Raw genomic sequence first — 20,265 nt, forward strand, 5'->3', positions numbered from 1 at the left:
TATATCGGCCGTTACGATAGCCGTGTTAGCCTTGTTAGCTTAACATTCTTTACGATTCTCGCGCGGTCTTGAGCGCGTTATAATCTAACATCGATCACCTCTCGTGTTCGACTCTTGCTCTCGCGGTGTACTTGTCCTTTCTTTCTCCTCCCTCCTAGTTTTCTCTCTCCATCTCTTTCTTTCTCTCTTTACCTTTGCCGGCTGCCCTCGTCTCGACGTTGTTGTAATCTCTCTCTCTCTCTCTCTCTCTCTCTCTCTCTCTCTCTTTTCTTCCCTTTTAACCAAAGGTACACGTCTATCCGCCTCCATCGCGTGCGCATAGCTACGCTCACTCCATCCGTGTGCTGGGCTTGCACGGATATGGACTCCAACGTAGCTGGACTAACGTCTATAACGGAATCGTGCGACGTAGGGACGTGCACGGACCCTGCATGTACCGGGAACTAATGCGTTTACGATGTTCGCTTGACAGTACATCAATGTCCGGTCTTGATTCAACGGGACATCTCCTTTTCCCTCTCTTCTTTTCTCTTTCTTTTAACGTTATAGCTTACGTTTGTTTTCTATCGATGTAAATGAGATAATAAGAATTCGCGATTATATTTCCATTCAAATTTCTTATCCTTAAATGGACTTACAGTTCGTATTCACTTTTTTTTTTTTTTTTTTTTTTTTTTTTTTTTTTTTTTATTATAATCTCTATTTCAATGTCTATTGTTTGTATCCACCTACGATCATCTCTACGATCGAAAAGAACTAGAGAAACGAGAGGGGAAAAAAAGCAGACGTCTTTCCAAGAAAAATCAAGTTAACGCGACTTCTTCCCTCGCAATACTTACATATATGTGTAGGTATCGCAACGGAATGATCTCCGCTCGAGCGAGTCAACGGCGAATCGATCCTCGAGAAGCCGCGTCCGTAGATAGGCATCCTGTGTCGGAGGTCGTTGATCCATCTCTAGAAGATCGTCCTCTCCTCTTTGCGAGAGAGTAAAGCCGTTACGATGGGCATCTGCGCACAGTGCATTCAAGTATATACGCGAGTATATACCGCTATACGAATGGGTAACCTCGACTGCGACCTCCCTAGCTTCGTCCAACCTATCGCAAGATTTAGTTTTGTTTCTTAGAAAGTTTCCATTTAACGCGGCAAATTTAAACGCGAGAATAACCAACTAATGAAAGTGGACCTTCGAGCGTTCCCATCGAAAACGAATACGACGAAGGTGAAAGGATGTTCTCTTTCTCCGTTTATTTCTCTTTCTTCTTTCTTTTCTCAAACGCGAGAGGCGAAACTCTCGCGGAGGTGGCCAAGAACAACCAGGGGCGCCTGTGTACAACCAGTGAACACCACTGTCCGTTTCGGCCGGTTACCATAAACCATAAATAACTAGACAGAGGCATAAAAGTGCGCCTCTACCCTCTCATTAATTTGATTAAAAAGCCTGTAAATTAGCAATTTCACTAATTGCGCCGTCATGGTTTCTTACCTTCGGACCCGCTCGATAAGCGGTCTTTTCAAGGGAAAGAGAGCACGCGAAAGTAAAAGGTTGTAGAAGAAAAGGGATAAAGAAAGAAAGAAAAAAAAGAAAAACGAAATAAGAAGATAAAAGAAAGAAAAGAATGAAAAGAAAGAAAGAAGTCGATAGAGTGCGAATCTTATCCACTGTGAGCACGCAAAGCAATCGTAGAGAAGTTGTCTCAAATGACAAGGCACGATCTATTATTGACGGACGAACTCGTTTTTCTTCTTTATCGTCGTTGGTGGTTCGTTACGCGACATGCTATTTTTTCTTCGAAATATATATATATATATATATATATAGAGTATTTACCGTGTAAACATATCAGCCTATGCGTGTACTTATTTACGCGTGCGTGCGTGCGTGCGTGCGTGCGTGCATGCGTATGCAGGTCGAATTGCCGTGAGGTGAAAAAAAAAAAAGAAAGGAAGAAGAGATAACGAAAAAAAAAAAAAAGAAAAAGAAAAGAAAAAATAAGAAAAATAAAAAAAGAACAATAATGGTCGTGGGAGTTGGTCGCGCGCGTGCACGCGAATCGTTGTCCGTCCGGAATGACCGGAATAATGACGGCTCGGTAATGCCCATGGAATGCGAGAGTGGCATGTAACGCCTTCGTTCCTTGAACAGGAATGGTCTACGACGGAGTCGTTAATTAGGGTTACGCGTATAATTACGCGCGTTCCATAAGTAGAAATATTACGGATGGTACTTCGTTCCCTTCAATTTTTATCCCTCTTTGGCATAAGTTATAACTTCTTAGTATCACGACCTAATCGCGGACACTCTTCAAATATTATTTCCTTCTTTAAATATTCGGATAAATTTCGATATTGTTATTTTTCTTCTTCTTCTTCTTATTACTATTATTATTATTATTATTATTATTATTATTATTATTATTATTATTATTATTGTGGAAGCGAGCACCTCCACTTAATATAAGTAGGTATTAGAGAGGAGATAGGTGGAGAGATTGACCGAAAGGGCCTGCTAGATAGCTTAATGATTAGAATAACTGCCAAGAAAGCGGAAGGACCGGATTAGAGTCTTCGTCCAGACTAAACGACGGTCCAATTTTTTTACGAATCCTATATTATTATTTTGCTTGTGATAGAAACTTACTTTTATATCGTTAATAACGATAATTTCTCACCCTAATATTATCATTAACAAGATGATTTTCATTTTTGATCGTATATGATCGATCGTGTTCATCATAATGGAAAGAAAAGAAAAAAAAAGGAAAAAAAAAAGAAAAAAAGAAAAAAAGAAAAAAAGAAAAAGAAAAGAAAGAAAAACATACAAAGAAGGATATTTAAATCCGTACGTCACAATAAATCTCATCGAATATATTTAATCGATTTACCAAGAGGATTTCAACTCGGTTGCCCTTTATGAAGAGAAAAGTCGTATCATGGTATATAGCTGTGTGTAGGGCAAAGGTTTGCCGCGAGAGCAGCAGGTGATCACGCCCACGATCGAGTACGGAATACGCCTAAGCGCACGCATCGCAAACTTCCTAAGCGCCTTCCTGCACCAAGTCCTGACACATCTCTTCGTTAAGAAGACCTTTTATAAACGTTCTGAGATCGTGCTGGTCGTTAGCGTCGCTCCATGGATCGGTGCATCAGGTGCATAGGTGCATCCAACGACGACGATCTCTACGTACGCCGCAAACTCTATGGCAAAAGGATAAATAGAAGGTGGAAGTCAACGAAGAGGAATAGAGATAGAGAAGGTTGAGAGAAAGAGAGGGTAAAAGGGGAGCGTGTGATATATCGCGATGGAGGTATACGTGCATCTTTATCGAGGACCAAGCTGTGAACGTGAAGGTAACGATGAAATATAATGTTCATACGTTACTTTCGATAACGGTTCTTCTCGAGGTTGCATCTTATAATAATTTCATGAAGAAAAACTCCTTTAATAGACGATAATTAAAATCCGAAAGAGAAAAGAGAAAAGAGAAGAAGCGAGATTCGAGAAATGGAAAGCTTGCTTTTGAGAAAGATCTCGGTAAATTGCGAGACGTAATCGTGAAAGAGGGACACTTGACAATTAAAAAGACAGAGAGAGACAGAGGGAGAGAGAGAGAGAGAGAGAGAGAGAGAGAGAGAGAAAGAAGAAGAAGAAAAAGAAAGGTAGATAGAAAGAGAACGAATAAGAAGTCGACAGTAATTGCTTTGAAGTCGTTCTAAAGCCATCATCGGCGTGTCTCTTTTCTCTTCCATAAGACGAAGAAAAGACAAGTCGGTCGGAGAGTAGTTGGCTGACGATTTCTTTTAAATATCTCACTGTCTCATCTTTCGTCTTTCTCTAAGTAAAATCATAACGATGACGAGAGATAATTAATTAACATAGTTATTGCGGATCAAACAAGATTACGTACAATATTGTATCGCTTCGGAATCCCGTTTGATTTTTTTTTCTTTTGTTTTCTTTTTTTCTTTTTTTTTTTTTTTTTTTTTTCCCCACTACCTTTCTCGCGTGCACGTAGACGAGAAGTACGCAAATCCTCTCGCTAATTAGCTGCTAGTGACGTCTCTGATACGATCTTACTTAATTAATATTCGTACCGTGTCGCTCTCGTCTACGTATTCAAAGCAACGTCGTCGTCGTTGTACTCTCCTCTTCTTCGTCGTTGTTTATTTCGCGACATAAGAAGAAAATAAACCGTTAGAAAAAACCTCGTCAATGGTCGTAATCAGGAACGAGAGAGTGTGTGTATGTGTAAGAGAGAGAGAGAGAGAGAGAGAGAGAAATAAGGGGAGTATTGGATCGTATGCAAAGAAACATTTTTAATTAACAAAGGTGAAAAAGTCGACGAAGGAGAGACATGCAACTCGTCAACATTGAAAATCGTCTTTCATACATTAATAAATGCAGGATAAAGACTATGAAAATGTATTTTTTTCGAATGCCATTGTTTTTTAGATGTACCTTGGAGTATTATAAAGTGGTGCGCTTTACTTCCGTGGTACGAAGACGCGATCTTTGACGCTATTAACTATTTAACGAGCTATAAAACTTGTCGTTACGAAGGCTCATTAATTAAGATGATAAACGTTCGAAAAATTGCAGATATTGTTTTACGACCGTTGAAAATCGTTGATATTTATATATGTAAGCAGCTGACTGAATAATAAAAAATCAATTATTTTTTTATTAGATTTATTATTACTATTATTAGTACTATCACCACCACTACTACTACTACTATTATATTTATTATTATTATCTCATCATCATCAATAATAATAATAATAATAATAATAATAATAATAATAATAATAATAATAATAATAATAATAATAATAATAATAATAATAATAATAAATATGATCAGTTGTAATTTAAAAAATAGTTAATTCTTAATTATCCCAAAGGATTATCCTCAAAGGCAATAAATCGTGATTTCATTAAAAGTCCTTAAAATAAAAATGGTTTTCGTTCTCAGGACCTTCGAAGAACGTTGAGGAGCGTGACGCGACGATCGTACTTCGGTCGAAGGTAAAGTTCTTCTCTCTCTCTCTCTCTCTCTCTCTCTCTCTTCGATCGGGTATAAGGGCGGCCATTTCGATTCGATCAGATACAAGCGAAGTCGTAGGACCCCTTCTGAGCGAGTACGCGGGCTAACGTTGAGAAGGACCGCGAGATAGAAAAGAGAAATGCGATGGCACTACCGAAGGAAGGGCGGAGAAGAAGGAACGAAAAGAGCCGGACTGACGATAGGAATGTTTCTGGCTCCGATACGAGGGAGAAGAAAAAAGGCGGCTGGTCTTATTTATAGGCTTACTTTGTGAGAGTTATTCCCGCACCAGCCGAAAACCGAATCGAGCTGTTCTGCCGTTTCCATTGCATTCGACCGACCGTACTTCCGTCGTCGTCGCCGACTACATATCGTTCTCTCGATTTTTCTTTACGTCGATCTCGCATACGTACGATCTCGTCTCGAAGTGTTATTAAATTTAGATAATACAAATGAAATTTCATCGAGTTATATAATAAATTATCAATTAACACGAGTTTAATGAATTATCAATTTCTGACATATGATTAACTCAAGTTTAAAGATAACAATTGATATTCGTACAAAATTATGATATTTTTCTTTTTTTTTTTTCCTAATTCGCAATAAGAAATTTTTAATAAGAATGAGGGATGGTGAAAAGGAAAAGAAGGTGGGATTAGAAGGTGAAAAAAGAAGAAGATTACGAGGAAGAGAAAAGAAAAGCAGCATCGTCGCCGTCATCGTCGACTTCGTCATCGTCGTCGTTGCCGTTGTCGTTGTCGTCGTTCTCGTCGTCGTCGTCGTCGTCGTCGTCGTCGTCGTCGTCGTCGTCGTTCTCGTCTTCGTCGGCTTATACGAAAGACAGAGACATCAAAGAAGGCGACATATCCGTTTACACTCGACACTCATATACGTTCCCTCGTGTTCCTATGGTGCCTGCGTTTACCATGTCTTTCTTTTATATGTATACGTGCATTTGTGTTTGTACGTAGCTGTAAAACTTCGCACGCAAACACATAAGCACGCGTACCGAAAAAAGAAGGGCTGCTTTGCGGAGGATACGGGTAGCCTGGCTCGGCCGCGACGGCTCCGCGAATAACACGTGACGACCATAATGCGGCTGAAGGCGTCTTAATAAAATGAACTTGTCATTCCGAAACAACTAACCAGCTTTCGGGCTGAGCAACCACCTCTCTCTTTCTTTCTCTCTCTCTCTCTCTCTCTCTCCTACCTTCTACCTTCCCCTCCTTTTTATCCTCGACCCACCAGGCATCCTTTCTCTCATTCTATATCCTTTCCTCTCGAACCCTGCTCAAAGTCTTCCCAACTTCGGCCTTTATTTATACGTCGTTAAATTACCGCCAATCGTCGATCCGCCAAGTTCCATTAAGCTTTCTTTTCGTATACTTCGAGATACCAAACTGCCGATCAGATTGTATCACGGGCGCGATGGAATTTCGATGACATTAACGTTCCTTCACGCAAATTCCTTTTCTACAAAAATGGATTCTCTATTCTTCTCTATTTATATATAATTGGAAAAAAATGAGCGACATTTATTAGTTCAATGCCTTATGTTCTTCGCATGATAGAGAGTAAATACTTTCACTCGTGAGTAATACAAAGGACGATGAGAGTTCGAGCAGGGTCACTGATTTACAAGGTCACGAAAGACTCGATCCTCTTTTCCAAATGGAGTGAAACTTCAGGAGGAACTAGGAAATAGAGAGAAAGAGAGGAAGGTCGGTAACCTCGGGTAAGCCGAAATTTTACAGATACGATAAATTATACGATGCAAAAGTCCGGGCGCGAAGGGACACAAAGAGCGATGATGCCCGCGGAGAAAGGGCAGTCGCCCACAAAAGGGCAGCGGAGCTCTTGAAATGAAAGGGCGAATGGATATGCCTAGGCAAGTGCAAAAGACACGTAAAGGCATTCATCTCATTCAAGGTAGCCTTAAGTTTCTGATCAGATAACGAATGTACACTTCTCTCTCCTTGCCGTTCGAGCGACCTTCTATCTATCTCTCTCCATCTCTATCTTCTTCTTCTCTCTCTCTCTCTCTCTCTCTCTCTCCATCTATCTATCTATCTCTATCTCTATCTTCTTTTTTCTCTTTCTCTCTCTCTCTCTTTCACTCTCTTTCTCATGCCTCGTGGCTCGTGATGCGAGCGCGCGTGTTTCTGCGTGCTCTCTCTTCTCAAACTTCTTCTATCTTGCTCTTCTCGTCGTCGTCGTCGTCGTCATCATCGACTTTAGCAACGGCAATAGCAACAGCGGCAGCTGTAGAGTCGGCTTGGTGCTCAACTCCTATCCTCATCTAGCTCACAAACCCTATGCTTGACTCTCTCTCTCTCTCTCTCTCTCTCTCTCTCTCTCTTTTTCTCTTTCTCTCTCTCTCTTTTCTTAAGAACACCTTCTCGTGCTCCTTCGTCATTCTTAAATGCGATACGCTCGCGCCAAACCACGTTACGATCGTCTTTCCATGGCACCGTTAGCTCTTCGAGATGCCAAGGAAGATGCGACGGCGGTCCAAGCTCCTTCAATGGCGAAACTGATGCCTCTTTCAAGATCTAAAGACTCCAAGGCTTTCATCCGAAGCTCGGAAATACCTTTGATTACCTCTCGACTACAGATAAAAAAGGCCAATGCATTCGTGCACCATTTTTTTCTCGTTCCGCCTACGCGACTTTCAGATTTTAATCGGCTACCTTAATGTCGGCCATAGGAAAGAGAGTTTTAAATGAAAAATCTTATGTTTCACGTAACACTCAACGTAGGTATTCGTTAATTAAGATTCAAGAAAAGTAAAGATAAAACGTTAACTTTTTCGGAAACGTCTCTTTGTTAATTTATAGAGTGATTATTCGTGACGGATTACAAAAATGTTGGAACTTACTTGAATACTTTGGGAAAGGTGACTTTGTCCATGGAATACGCACGTAGTAGATTTGTTTTACATTGAGCATACCAGTGCACGAGAATTTTGGAATCCGAGCTTTGGACGAGGCACTGATTTATTTGAAGATCCTCCCTCTGTTCCCTGGGGAGCAAAAGGAAGACGCAGGAAGAGGGGGAAAGCCGCCGACGCGTTGCTCGACCGCAAAACGATAGACGATTTTGGAGTCGCGGCGCCTTGTCTTCGGTGACGCCCCCAAATTTCTTGCGAGAGCAACGTTGGGGTCGGACGTAGTGACTTTGAATTGGGCACGCCTAAAACGCGCTCAAGATTGTCTTCTGGAGTCGCGAGGAACTCGTCTACTAAATACGAGAACTAAAGCTCTATTTGTAGTCACGTCTTCCGGTTGATAAATTTTTCATCAAGTTGTTTCAATCGTAGGGAAAGAAAGAGGAAGAAAAAGAAGAAGTAAAAGAAAAAAGAAGGAAGAAGAAAAAAGAAGAGACGAAACGTCGAAACTGCTTTCTCAAAGCATGGATGGTTATCGATAAGCGACAAAGAGAGAGAGAGAGAGAGAGAGAGAGAGAGAGAGAGAGAGAGAAAGAGATCTTAAGGTTAAGGTCTGGGTCTCGGGAGAGGTCATAGATCTACGATGCATCCTCCTATGATTAATACAATCGTGAACGTTCTATCTACGGATAATAAGCTTCGTGTACAGAGATGGTAGGAAAAGAGGGAGGGTGGGAGGTTGGGAGACACGACACGTCGCGATGTCGTACATGAGCGAACGCGTTTCGTGACGAGTTCAAAGATCTCAGAGGGGGTCCAGACTTCCATCCATTCGTCGTACACCAACGTTTCTTTCCGTCGAAGGTGAGATCCAATGTAATTTCGTTTCTCGGCGATCTTAAGCTTTCACGATGGTAAGACATTTCTCAAATATTTTTATCATGATACCCTTGAAAACGAAAACAACAATGACAATGACGGTCGTTCCCTTTCTGAGAGATCCTCTCGTCGTTCCTTTTCGTACCCGCACAAAGCGACGATACACCTCGCCGCGAACCTAACCGTGCTCTTTAATCCCTTTCGACTTCACCAGACGCTCGTAAAACGACATCATAATTCCCTTACGACATCTCCCGGTCGTAACGTTTCCACAGTTAGACGTTCCTACACATAACGCGTACAAATTCGTGTTTTTCTCAAAGCCACGTAAACGCGGAATAAGTTTCTACTACTAACCGGCTTCGACTTCTTCGTAATTATTTAGTAGACTTGATTCTTCTTCGATCGTCGTACCTACCGAGCAGTAAACTTTTCTTAAACATCTTCCATGAAAATAATTTAGGTTTCAACGGAGTAGAAGTCTAAGAGATACCAAAATAACCTCGTTAACGATGCATCGTACCGTCGAAGAAGGAAAGAATTCTATTGTGATGCGTAATCGAGATTGTAAACGAAGAAGCTCACGCCCTCGTTCGGACAAACAAATGCGTAACCGGCAGAGATAACAAGAAGGGAAATAAATTACGATCGGCTTTGCGTCTTCTCGAAGGAGATGGCTCGCTTTTTCGTTCTAGCCCTCATGGACTTCTCCAAGTGTGTTCGTAAACGAAGCACCGTAATATCGAGCTTGGTGAAACGAGCGGAGGTTGAAAGAACTGGAGGAGAAGAGGATGGAAACGAAACGAGGCTTTCTCGAAGGGGCACATAAAATTAAGCCGCAAATAAAATAAGCCTCGCGCCTTCTCTGTCTGTTCGTCTCTCTCTCTCTCTCTCTCTCTCTCTCTCTCTCTCTCTCTCACTTTCTCTTTCTCTTTCTTTCTCTTTCTCTCTATCTCTCTCGCACGTGCGCCCATGGTGCAGTGAATCATCGTACCTAAACTAGTGACATTTACTGTCAAGGATAACATTTGTCATACTAGAGCGAAGAAGGGCCGTCTACTTGCGAGTGAGAGAAAGAGAAAGAGAAAAACAAAAAGGGTGTTTGAGTTCATAGTGACTCTCGTTCATGCGGGGTAGTACTCCTCACGCCAAGCACCACCGTAAATCTCCGAACGAGCAGACTGCCGCAGGACCGTTGAATTAACGGATCGCGATCGTAAACTGGGTTCGAGTTGAGAAAGTACTTTCGAAACCCGCGTGGAAATCATCCCACCAAATAAGCTTGGACAAATCTTGGACAAAGAAGAATCAAGTGAGTGATTTTTAATACTTGAAACGTATGGAAGAAAATCAGTATTTTTGTTCTTTTTTTTTTTTTTCTTTTTTTCTTTTTTACGAAATTATGTCAGATAAATCAAAATGTTTTTGTTTCTTAAGGATTTATTAGTTGAGAGAAAAAGAGAAAGAGAGAGAGAGAGAGAGAGAGAGAGAGAAAGAGAAAGAGAGGGAGGAAAAAAGAGAAGACCTACTTTCGTAAGAACGAACGTCGCCGTTTCGGTTTCGAATCTGGCATGGCTTTCTCGTAAAATCTTTTCTCTCGTAAAATATCATTCCCGATAGTCCATCCAAGTGAGAGAGAGAGAGAGAGAGAGAGAGAGAGCAAGAGAAAGAGAGCCAGTAAGAAAGAAAACAAAGAAAAAAGTAGGTAAAAGGAAGAAGCCGAAGAAAGCTTTTGAGGAACTTGGGATGGACGATGCGGCAGCCGTGGTTGTGGCGGCGGTCTCTCCAGGGGTCTGGAGGGTGTCGAGCGCAGAAATGGACTTTGATTTGCAAAGAGAGAAGACTGTGAGAGAAAGAGAAAGAGAGAGAGAGAGAGAGAGAGAGAGAAAGAAAGAGAAAAAGAGAGAGAGAGAGAGAGAGAGAGAGAGAGAGAGATCGAAGTAAGAGCTAAGCTGGAAGATGGTTCGGACTCTCCGACGGGACTACCCGTCGGTTATCAGTGCATAAACATTCGTTCTCCACGCCGCAGTGCCTCTTCTCTGTCTCTATATATATATCTCTCTCTCTCTCTCTCTTTTTCTCTGGGTGTATGTTTGCGATACGAGTTATACTGCTGAGATCACCAAAGAAAAAGAGAGAGAGAGAGAGAGAGAGAGAGAGAGAGGGGTAGAGGGGAATCCAGCGCAACACCGGCACTCATAAAATAAGAGAGTAAAAGGGGCAAGGGACGAGGTGATGGTACGTGTTGGAAAGAAGGGAAGTAAGAGAAGGTGGAGAGCGACGCGAAAACGCGGGAACGTACGACGGAAGGAATGGAATATGATATAATACAAAGGCCAAAAAAAAAAAAAAAGAAAAGAAAAGAATTTCATGAGGGTCTCCATGGCCGATCGTGGGGTAGTAGTGTTGGTAAAAAGGAAGGAGATTTAAAGCAGCGTAGACATTGTCATCGAATGCAGTGCTATAAACTAAATCGAGCCTTGCTGCTAACTGAGATGCACTCTCTCTCTCTCTCTCTCTCTCTCTCAAGCTGTTGGTAAGATCTTCTTTCTCTATCTTTCTTGCATACCGCAAACATTGAAAAATCAAAAATATGTTCCTTCAATTTGATTTCTTTCTCTTTTTTTCTCCAACTATCGACTAGTTTATATTTACTACCGATTGATTTACAAAATAGTTATATATTCCTGTATATTAGATTCGAATTATGTGCGCATTCATGTGTTAGCTTCCATAATAAGCGATATTTTCTCTTCATCTCTCTTCCCCTCTCCCCCCTCTCTCTCTCTCTCTCTCTCTTTCTGTTTCTCTGTCTCGAAACGATGTTGGCGGCGCGTCGGCACCTTGAGATTCGCGACGATTTTTGGCCTACCTTCTTCGAAGGATGGAAGGCTAAAGAAACAAAAAAAAAAAAAAAAAAAGAAAAAAAAGAGAAAAAAGATAAAAAAAAGCAAAAAAAGAGCAACGTAGAGGCGAGATGGAGATCAAGGACGAGAGCGATCCGATCGAGATCGCGCCGGATAACGCGCCGCTCCATGAAGATGAAGTAGAGAGAAACGTAAGGGAGGGAAAGAAGAAACTTGCCGACGTGCGAGAAAGGGAACGCGCGACCGATAGATAGATATACACGAATACGTCGAATATATACGAGAATAAAAGTACGTTTTTTCGGTAGACTGACCGCGCTCGCACCGATAAATTATGCGCGATGTTTCGTAAAAGGGCTAGAACGGAGGGACCCGATCGGTCCCGACCGGTTCATCCTTCTCTCCGGGGATCCTGAGAATATTCGCTCCATTCGCTTTAATATCCTTTGCTGGTGCAGACACTCAGAGATTTTGAATAAATCAGAATTGCTGGTGAAAGTTCGTTCGGCGAAGGAAAAGAACGGTGCTTCGCGCCCACGTTAAAGAGAATATTTGTTTTCTCTCTCTCTTTCTCTCTCTCTCTCTCTCTTTGTCATTCACTCTTTTTTCTCTCTTGGTCGCAAAGTTGAAAACGTCAGACTCGTCACGATGCACGATCCGCTTTTGCGATGAACCGCGACGTAGCGAACGCACACGCTCGCTTGGAAGCATTAAGATATCCATCGGTGGACTTCTTTCTTCTTCTCGGTGGCTACACAGTGCGAGAGCACCGACCGAGGTCACGTCTTTCCTCACGTTCCCTTGTGAGAGACACCCCACGATACACTCCCTCTTTTTCCTTCTTCTCCTTTCTCCTCTCTTTTCCTCTCCTTTCTTCTTCTTTTATCTTCTCTTCTCTTCGCTGCTACCTCAACGCAAGTGACGCGCCGGACGAAGACGTCTGTCCAGCTTCGTATGTTCGTGACGGCCGCGTGCTATCACCGATTGTTACGTTCTACCTTTACCTTGTTCTCTCTCTCTCTCTCTCTCTCTCTCTCTCTCACTCTCTTCCTAACTCTTACTTACTCTTACTCGAAAGAATATTTCAATGGGCATTTCTTAAGCACAATATCACACACGCGCCTAAATATAATGGACGCGTATAGAAACTCTCACGTTCGAAAAGAAACACGACTCCTTCACTACCATCGCCACAAACAACAATGTGAGCAACCCCACCTCTGATCCTAGAAAGAGAGAGAGAGAGAGAGAGAGAGAGGATAGCAACTCGCGTTAACCACCTCCACATATGCACATACGTTACTCTTTCTAATCTCAACGATATGTCTGACCTCAAGAGAACTTTGCTATCAGGAGATTCCATCTTTGTTCTTTAACCGCCACTTTATGATAATTTTCGCGCACGAAACTATAAGAAAGAAAGAAAAAGAGAGAGAGAGAGAGAGAGAGAGAGAGAGACAAATTTTACCTTGCAACGTTATTAAAAAGACTTGGTTGTTTATTTCGAAATCGTTGAATTAATCGCATAGATTTAAAAATGAAAGGAAAAAGAAAATAAGAGAGAGAGAGAGAAAGAGGGTAAGTAAAATTTGCTCTAGAAAATAAGGCACCTAGTGATAAAGTCGATTAGTAACGTCCGATTACGGTAGCAACAATCGTAATAATAATCGTAACAGTAACGATACTCATCTCTTTCTCTTTTACTCGTAAGATTCTGTATCAGACGCGTGGAATACGCGGCGTTCGAGAACTCGTAACCTTTAAAGCGATACACGCCGTAGATAGATGGTAGGAGATAACAGAGCATTGCTCGAGATAACGGTACGAAACGGCGAGATCTACGGCAGCGAGATGAAGATAATGATCACTGCTCGACGATCGCTCGCTGATCCGCCGAAGGGGAGTAAATTTTTCTTCTTTTATCTTCTCTTCTTCTTCTCTCTCTCTCTCTTTCTCTCTCTTTCTCTCTTTCTCTCTCCGTCTTTCCTTCTTTGTCTCTTTCTCTCTATCTCTCTTTGTCTCATTCTCTACTTTGATTTTTTTTATCGTTCCATATTAAAAAAATGTACGAATGATCCGAGACGATTTGAATGGATTTCCTTCTTCCGTTCTTTCAATGTTTCTGAAGAGGATAGTAAAGAAGAAGAAGAAGAAAAAAAAAAAAAAAAAAAAAAAAAAAGAAAGAATGTTCACAAAATGCCGTCGTCGTCGACGTCCTCCTTGTAGTCGACGTCGCCAAAGGGGAAGAACGAAAGATAAAATTTTATCAATGAAAGTGCGGTTCAACGTCAATAATTTTTTTCTCCGCGAAACAACTCGAGACGAAAGAATCCTTTCTCTCGATTAGACTCGAGTCCTATTAATGAATTAAATTTAACGAGGAGCTCCTGAGAAAAGAAATTTTAAGAGCGTAGAATTGGCTCGACGATCCGAAAGTATATTATTATATATATATATATATATATATATATATATATATATTTTATTAAATTAAGTTAAATGTATGTATCTGTGTGTGTGTGTGTGTGTGTGTGTGATAAGACCGTTGGAAAAAAAAATGATAGATAGAGAAAGAAGAGAGGATCAACGATCTCGCGAGATCCGCTAATTGAAACGTCTTGAGACACGTATATACGGTAGCTCTTCGCGAAATAGGGCGTGGCGAGTGCGATTACTCTATGGTGGGCGGGAAAAGCAGTATAAGTCATATTACCTGGACTCGTAGAGAAAGAGAGAGAGAGAGAGAGAGAGAGAGAGCGAGAAATAAAGAAAGAGAGAAAAAAAAAGAGAAAAAAGAGGGAAAGAAAGAGAGCGTTGCTTGTGCGAAAGGGTCGGCAAATATGAACAAGTCGGAGTGAAAGAATCACGTCGGTTTCTCTTTCGAAAGAAAAGGAGAGTAACAACACGTGGCCTGAGAGAAGGATTCAACGTTTACGAAGGTATACTCCGTTTGCCGTCGTTCAACGCGTTGTTTCTCGCAGCTTACTCGAAGTGGCAACGTCTAATTATCCCGCGGGAAGTTCATCCTCTGCATTATAGTTCGAGCCAAGACTCGGCCTCGTAACGACCGATACTTCTTACTGGTTCTTGAGAATTTCGTTCTTACCGGTTATTCTTTCGACAGACTGATGGATTCACTAAAGCGTTTCATCTTTTAGTCTCACGCGATCTCGATATTTCCTGTGCTTTTCGTCGAGCGCTATACGTTCCATCGAAATATTCATTTGTAAATCGTAACAAGTTGAAAAAGAGCGTGAAAGAGCGTACGACAAGAAAAAATATCCGGAGTGACTTATTGCACGTAAGATAAGTCGATCCTTCGAAGAACGACGTCCTTTCGAACCATTTAGAGAAGAGAACGAGAAGGTACACTCGCGAAAGCCACGTCCGTTCGCGCGATTAGCGTCCGTTGGACGTCGACGATACAAAATCGATTCTATCTCGATCTCTCGATCCTTCGGACAGGGATTAACCGAGAAAGAAGAGAGAGAGAGAGAGAGAGAGAGAGAGAGAGAAAAGGACCCTTACAAAAAAAACAAAACCAAAAAAAGGAGCAAATACTATTCCGAGTGTTCCTTTTATCCCGACCACGCAAACGAGTCAGTCGTTCCTTCTCTTGGTTCGCGCAAGTACTTTCACCGTCTCTTTTTCCCCTTCTGAAATACTCCTTGTCGTCGTTCTCCGATTGTAAGACAGGGACGGAACGGAAGTCGGAAAGAGAATAAGAGAAAGAGAGAGAGAGAGAGAGAGCGAGAGAGAATGGACATTCGAACACGACATAAGCATATCAATAAAATGTTTAATTGGCGTTTACATTTCTTCATTCGGCTCAACAAGATCGCGATACAGATCTTTTTCGTTCTTTCTTTGGCGGATCGAATTTGGTGCATGGAGAAGAGGAAAATAAAAAAAAAAAAGGAGAGAAAGGAAGGAAAGGAGAAGGCAGCAGAATGGTTGGAAGAGAAAGAGAAATGAAAAGAGAATCGAAGAGATATCGAGAATCTAAGAAAAGAAGAAGAAGAAGAAGTGAAAGAAGAAGGAAAAAGATAAATGAGAGAGAGAGAGAGAGAGAGAGAGAGAGAAAACGAAAGTGGAGCAAAAATGAAAGAAAAGAAGAAAAGTGGAAATAAAAAGGACGTTGCTGACGAAGAACAAAACCGTGGTAGCTTTCGGTGTCCCTTACAGGTGCTACCAGAACGAATGGTATCCTTTGCACACATTCTTTTCGTCACTCTCTCTCTCTCTCTCTCTCTCTCTCTCTTTCCCTTTTCTTTTATCTTTTTCATACTATAGGATAACAACGAGAACGACGACGACGACGACGACGACGAGGTCCATTTCGAAGCTCGCGCCCGTCCGCACCACCTTTTCGTGACTCTCCTCGTTCTCGAAGTAAGGCAACGAAGGCTCATCGTCTTACGTTCCTTTTCTCCGCTCCTCTCCGCTAACCTCTCCTCCTTCTTTCCTCCTTCTTCGGCCAAGATCTTCCCCGGCAGCGAGGAAAGAAGAAGCAGCACCGTGCAAGATCTCGTTTCGAGATCGCCGAACGAACGCTTATTTATTCCGATCCATTTATATTCCGTCGTGGATCCACGAGCACGCTTCGATTACGGCTGCTCCACTCGGTGTGCAGTAAGCGCGAGTGACAGGGGAGGAGCGCGCTCGACTTTTGCGAGGTATGCCAGAGAATGCGCTTCTCTCTTTCTCTCTCTCTCTCTCTCTCTCTCTCTCTCTCTTTCTGTCGCTATCTTTTTTCTTCTTCTCTTTCTACTTGCTCCCTAAAAGTCCTCCTGCCACCGTTGCTTTGATTCACCTTCCAGGCGAAAGACGTCCATCTTCACCATGAAACTTTACTCTTATGAAAATGAAAAAAATTGTACTCTCTCATTCTCTCTCTTTCTCTCTCTCTCTCTCTCTCTCTCTCTCTCTCTCTCTCTCTTTCTTTTTCTTTGTCTTCTTAACTCCGTAGAGAAAGAGAAAAAATTCTAAGACAAAGTTTACATCTTAAAAACTCCAAGTTCTTGAAAGACGTTCGTTCAAAATGTTTCTTCGATCGAATATCTTTATAATTAAATGAATAATTCATTTATCTTGAACTCTCTCATAGGTTCGTTCATTCTTCTAATTCAATCTCCGTATCAATATAATAATAAAGGAAAAACATGACATGATTCTGTGTTCACCTGTACTCACGAACTCGCGGTAATATACCGCGTGCACCGTTCTCGACGACACAGTGATTCATAGGATTATAATCGTTAACGGACCGTTAACGTTAACAACGCTATTCTGTTCCGTAACGAGCATAGCGGTTGTGTCTTCACGGCGCACTAACCGGTGTCTTCGATGTCATGCGTGACTTACGGACTAGAAGGACGTTCCGTATAAACAAGGACCATCAAAATAAATACTTTCGAGAATATCATTTTGGCGTATCGCTTCGAGATTCTTTGCGAAAAAAAAAAGAGAAGAAAGAATAAAAAAAAAAGAAAGAAAAGAAAAAAAAGAAAAAAAAGAAAAAACTGAAGGAAAGAAGAAAAGACAGGAAAATATGTTTCACTTACGTTTCATCGTCAATTGCCATTTGTCATTGGAATATAAAAACGAATGAAAAATACCAGATAATATTATAAAGGAAATAATGAGTGATAATGACTGATCCGGGTATGAAAAAAATGATTGGAGATTCTTCCTTTTTGGATGTCGGAGATTTTAATAAGAAAATACGCGTAAAAATGAAAGTTCGTGAAGGATATACGGAGGGAAAAGGGAATGGAAGGGGGCAACGTTAATGATTTACCGCAGCTTCGGCCTTATAACCGCGAATTCACCGACATCCTCTCGCGGAACGCCGAAAAGCGGAGAGGAGAAGGTAGGACGAGCGATGCCACGCCCCCGACTTCTCATCTTTTACGCGTCTCATCCCATGACGTCGTCGTCGGTGTGTACGCGAGTGAGAGGGGCCTTTTTTCTTCGGGACTTCGAGCTAAACGCCGCGAAGAGGAAGACGACGAGGAGACAAGAAGCTCCTTCGAAGGCGCGATTTCTCCCTTCCCTTTCTCCTTTTCCTCCTTCTCCTCCTCATTCTCCTCCTTCTTCTCCTCATTCTCCTCATTCTCCTTCTCTTTGCTCGGCTACGAACCGAAAGCTGTCGGTTCTGACACCTGAGAATTTGCCTACCCTGCGGCCAAATCCTCGTTGCTCGAACCGAAAACGCTTTCATGCTCTCTCTCTCTTTCTCTCTCTCTCTCTCTTTCTCTCTCACTTTTATGATTCTACAACGATAAAAATCTAGTTCAGCTCGTATCTTAACATGCTTCCTATTTTAGAAAACGAGTTCTGCTCCTTCACCCTCCTCCTTTTGTTCTCTGTGTACAGACTAAACCATCATTTTTCGTCTATAACGAGGAAGAAATCCACGAGCCAAGAAAAACACGAATACTCGTTAATTAACGTTAGTGAAAAAGAAAAAGAAAGATAAACGAACGAGAATGTTTGAAAATAAGCGATTCGCGGTCCTATGACGACACGATGAAACACCCATCGGAGTATGAGCTAATTTTAGGAATCATTATTTCTGGATCGGTTTACCACCATTCGTTAAAGTCAAATTTTTCCGCGTAACTTAAGATCCTTCGTATATCTCAATGCTATTTTACCACCGCGATACGCCGAGTTGCATTTCGATTATTATTTTTCCAACGAGTGTTTTCAGATACGCGCTAGCGCGTTAATTATTTTAACAGGAACACGCCGACATACGAGAAAACCGAGCATTTGCGTGTGCAACCCATGAAATATAATTACTTCGTAATTTCGAGCATGAATATTGACGCGCGGGCCGGTTTATACAAGGCGATGAATTAAATTATTCGAACGTGTTTTCCTATCATAAATTAATCGAAAAATCAGTAACGCGCGTTTCAGTATGACATGGCCATCGTGCCCGATAAAAATTCCCTCGGTGAAACAGAAATGTTTTAAACGTATTTACAATTGTCTCGATCAAACAAGAATTATAATTTACACGAAAAATTAGGCCGGATATGCCGACGTATATCGTGATTTTCATTTAATAGCCGCACACGAATGACCGTGCCGACTAATAATATTTTTAATAATAATGGAAAAACGAACAATTTGAATTGGGACAGAACGTATAGAAAGAGAAAAAAAAAATAAAAGGACAGTAAAGAGCTTTAAAGGGAATGAGATCCATCGGCGTCTATCGATTATTGTTCGTGTGGAAGAACAAGGCGTGGTTGGGAGTCGAAAAGAAAGATATCGTGGTCACCTCGAGCACTGAAACGAGCCTTGAAGGAGGGCGGCTGCTGCTGCGTATGCCATGGCTGCCTTTCATGGACCCTGATAATGGATGAACGTTCTTAATGATTTTTTCGCCGGCGAAGACATTGGTCATTGAGTAATGATGCGCCTACAAGATAAGAGCCGCGTGGTAACACCACGTGGAGCAGAGACGTACGAATGGATGAGAAGAAGGAGGATGAGAAAGAGGAGAAGAAGAGAAAAGAGGAGGTTGGAACGCGTTAAGCTACGACGCTTCGGGCGTCATCGTCCTCCGAAAGCGAGGGAGAGAATCGAAAGAGGGAGAGAGAGAGAGAGAGAGAGAGAGAGAGAGAGAGAGAGAGAGAGAGAGAGAAAGAGAAATCCGCATTGGGTCGGACCTCTCTCTTGTATATACTGACGCCGGTTATTTCAGGAAATAGGACTCTTTGTGTTACGTACCGGCCGCATTCTCTTCTCGCACGCCTTGCATAACTTCACGTTAATTAATAATCGCAAAACTATGCGACGACAAGTATACCTCTCTTTCCTCCTTCTCCTACTTTTTTGCTCTCTCTCTCTCTCTCTCTCTCTCTCTCTCTGTATCTTTATCTATCTCTCTTTCTCTTTCTCTCTAAGCGTAACGGTATTCATAAAACATACATAGTCGCGCTAGGTGAGACGAAAATATTTTGCGACTACGATAGGTGAACCAACATGTATACGAGTATGCACGTATGTATTTAATTGCATGTGTCCGTTTCGCATTTGATAAAATTACAACACGCGATAAGAACACTTCCAATGTAGATAAGACAAAATAATTGGAACTATTATTTCGACGTATATATTCTCTCTCTTTCTCTCTCTCTCTCTCTCTCTCTCTCTCTCTCTCATTCTTTTGATTCTTTTCCTTTTTTACTTTCTCACGGTTTTTAGTAATGATATCTCACCGAAGGACATACATTTTGTCGAAGAATACTCGCAAATCTTCGATAGAGTGGCCACGCTAAACTTCTCGGCTATTACTATTAATTATGTCGGGCGAGAACGGATAGCGAGAAGGAAATTACTTCCTGTCGTAAATACGTCGATGATAATTATTACCCTAACGAGACAGGAACCCCAAGGGAGAGACGATTACGAAGGTGGAAGATTTCTTTCTCTCTCGTTGAGTATATCGATAAATTAATCGTGCACGCGCGTATATCAATTAAGCGTAGGACGAATCATTAATTCGCTGGAGAGTCAGAACGCGTTTCTCTAGAAAGCCTCCCCCTTCGGCCCTTCTTTG

The 20,265-nt window shown here is 41.7% G+C and overlaps 1 protein-coding gene across 1 annotated transcript; it reads right to left on the bottom strand.

Annotated features, from left to right (window-relative positions):
* Positions 1-375: 375 nt before the first annotated feature.
* Positions 376-8,038, bottom strand: LOC124950916. Its single transcript, XM_047498410.1, has 3 exons — positions 7,933-8,038; positions 840-1,100; positions 376-443 (listed from the first exon to the last, which is right to left on the bottom strand). Exons 1-3 carry the CDS (start codon positions 7,962-7,964, stop codon positions 389-391), a joined length of 348 nt encoding a protein of 115 aa, XP_047354366.1. The 5' UTR covers positions 7,965-8,038; the 3' UTR covers positions 376-388.
* Between the last annotated feature and the right edge of the window lie 12,227 nt (positions 8,039-20,265).

The sequence above is a fragment of the Vespa velutina genome, chromosome 8, assembly GCF_912470025.1.
Source record: "Vespa velutina chromosome 8, iVesVel2.1, whole genome shotgun sequence".
NCBI classification, from domain to species: domain Eukaryota; kingdom Metazoa; phylum Arthropoda; class Insecta; order Hymenoptera; family Vespidae; genus Vespa; species Vespa velutina.

Excerpts from the sequence above, each read along its gene's own strand:
- LOC124950916 (XM_047498410.1), bottom strand. The coding sequence starts at position 7,964 with ATGGACAAAGTCACCTTTCCCAAAGTATTCAA. Across the intron at positions 1,101-7,932 it reads ACCTTTCCCAAAGTATTCAA|GTTGGACGAAGCTAGGGAGG; the intron begins GTAAGTTCCAAC and ends ATCTTGCGATAG. Across the intron at positions 444-839 it reads TGCGATACCTACACATATAT|TTCCCGGTACATGCAGGGTC; the intron begins GTAAGTATTGCG and ends TAAACGCATTAG.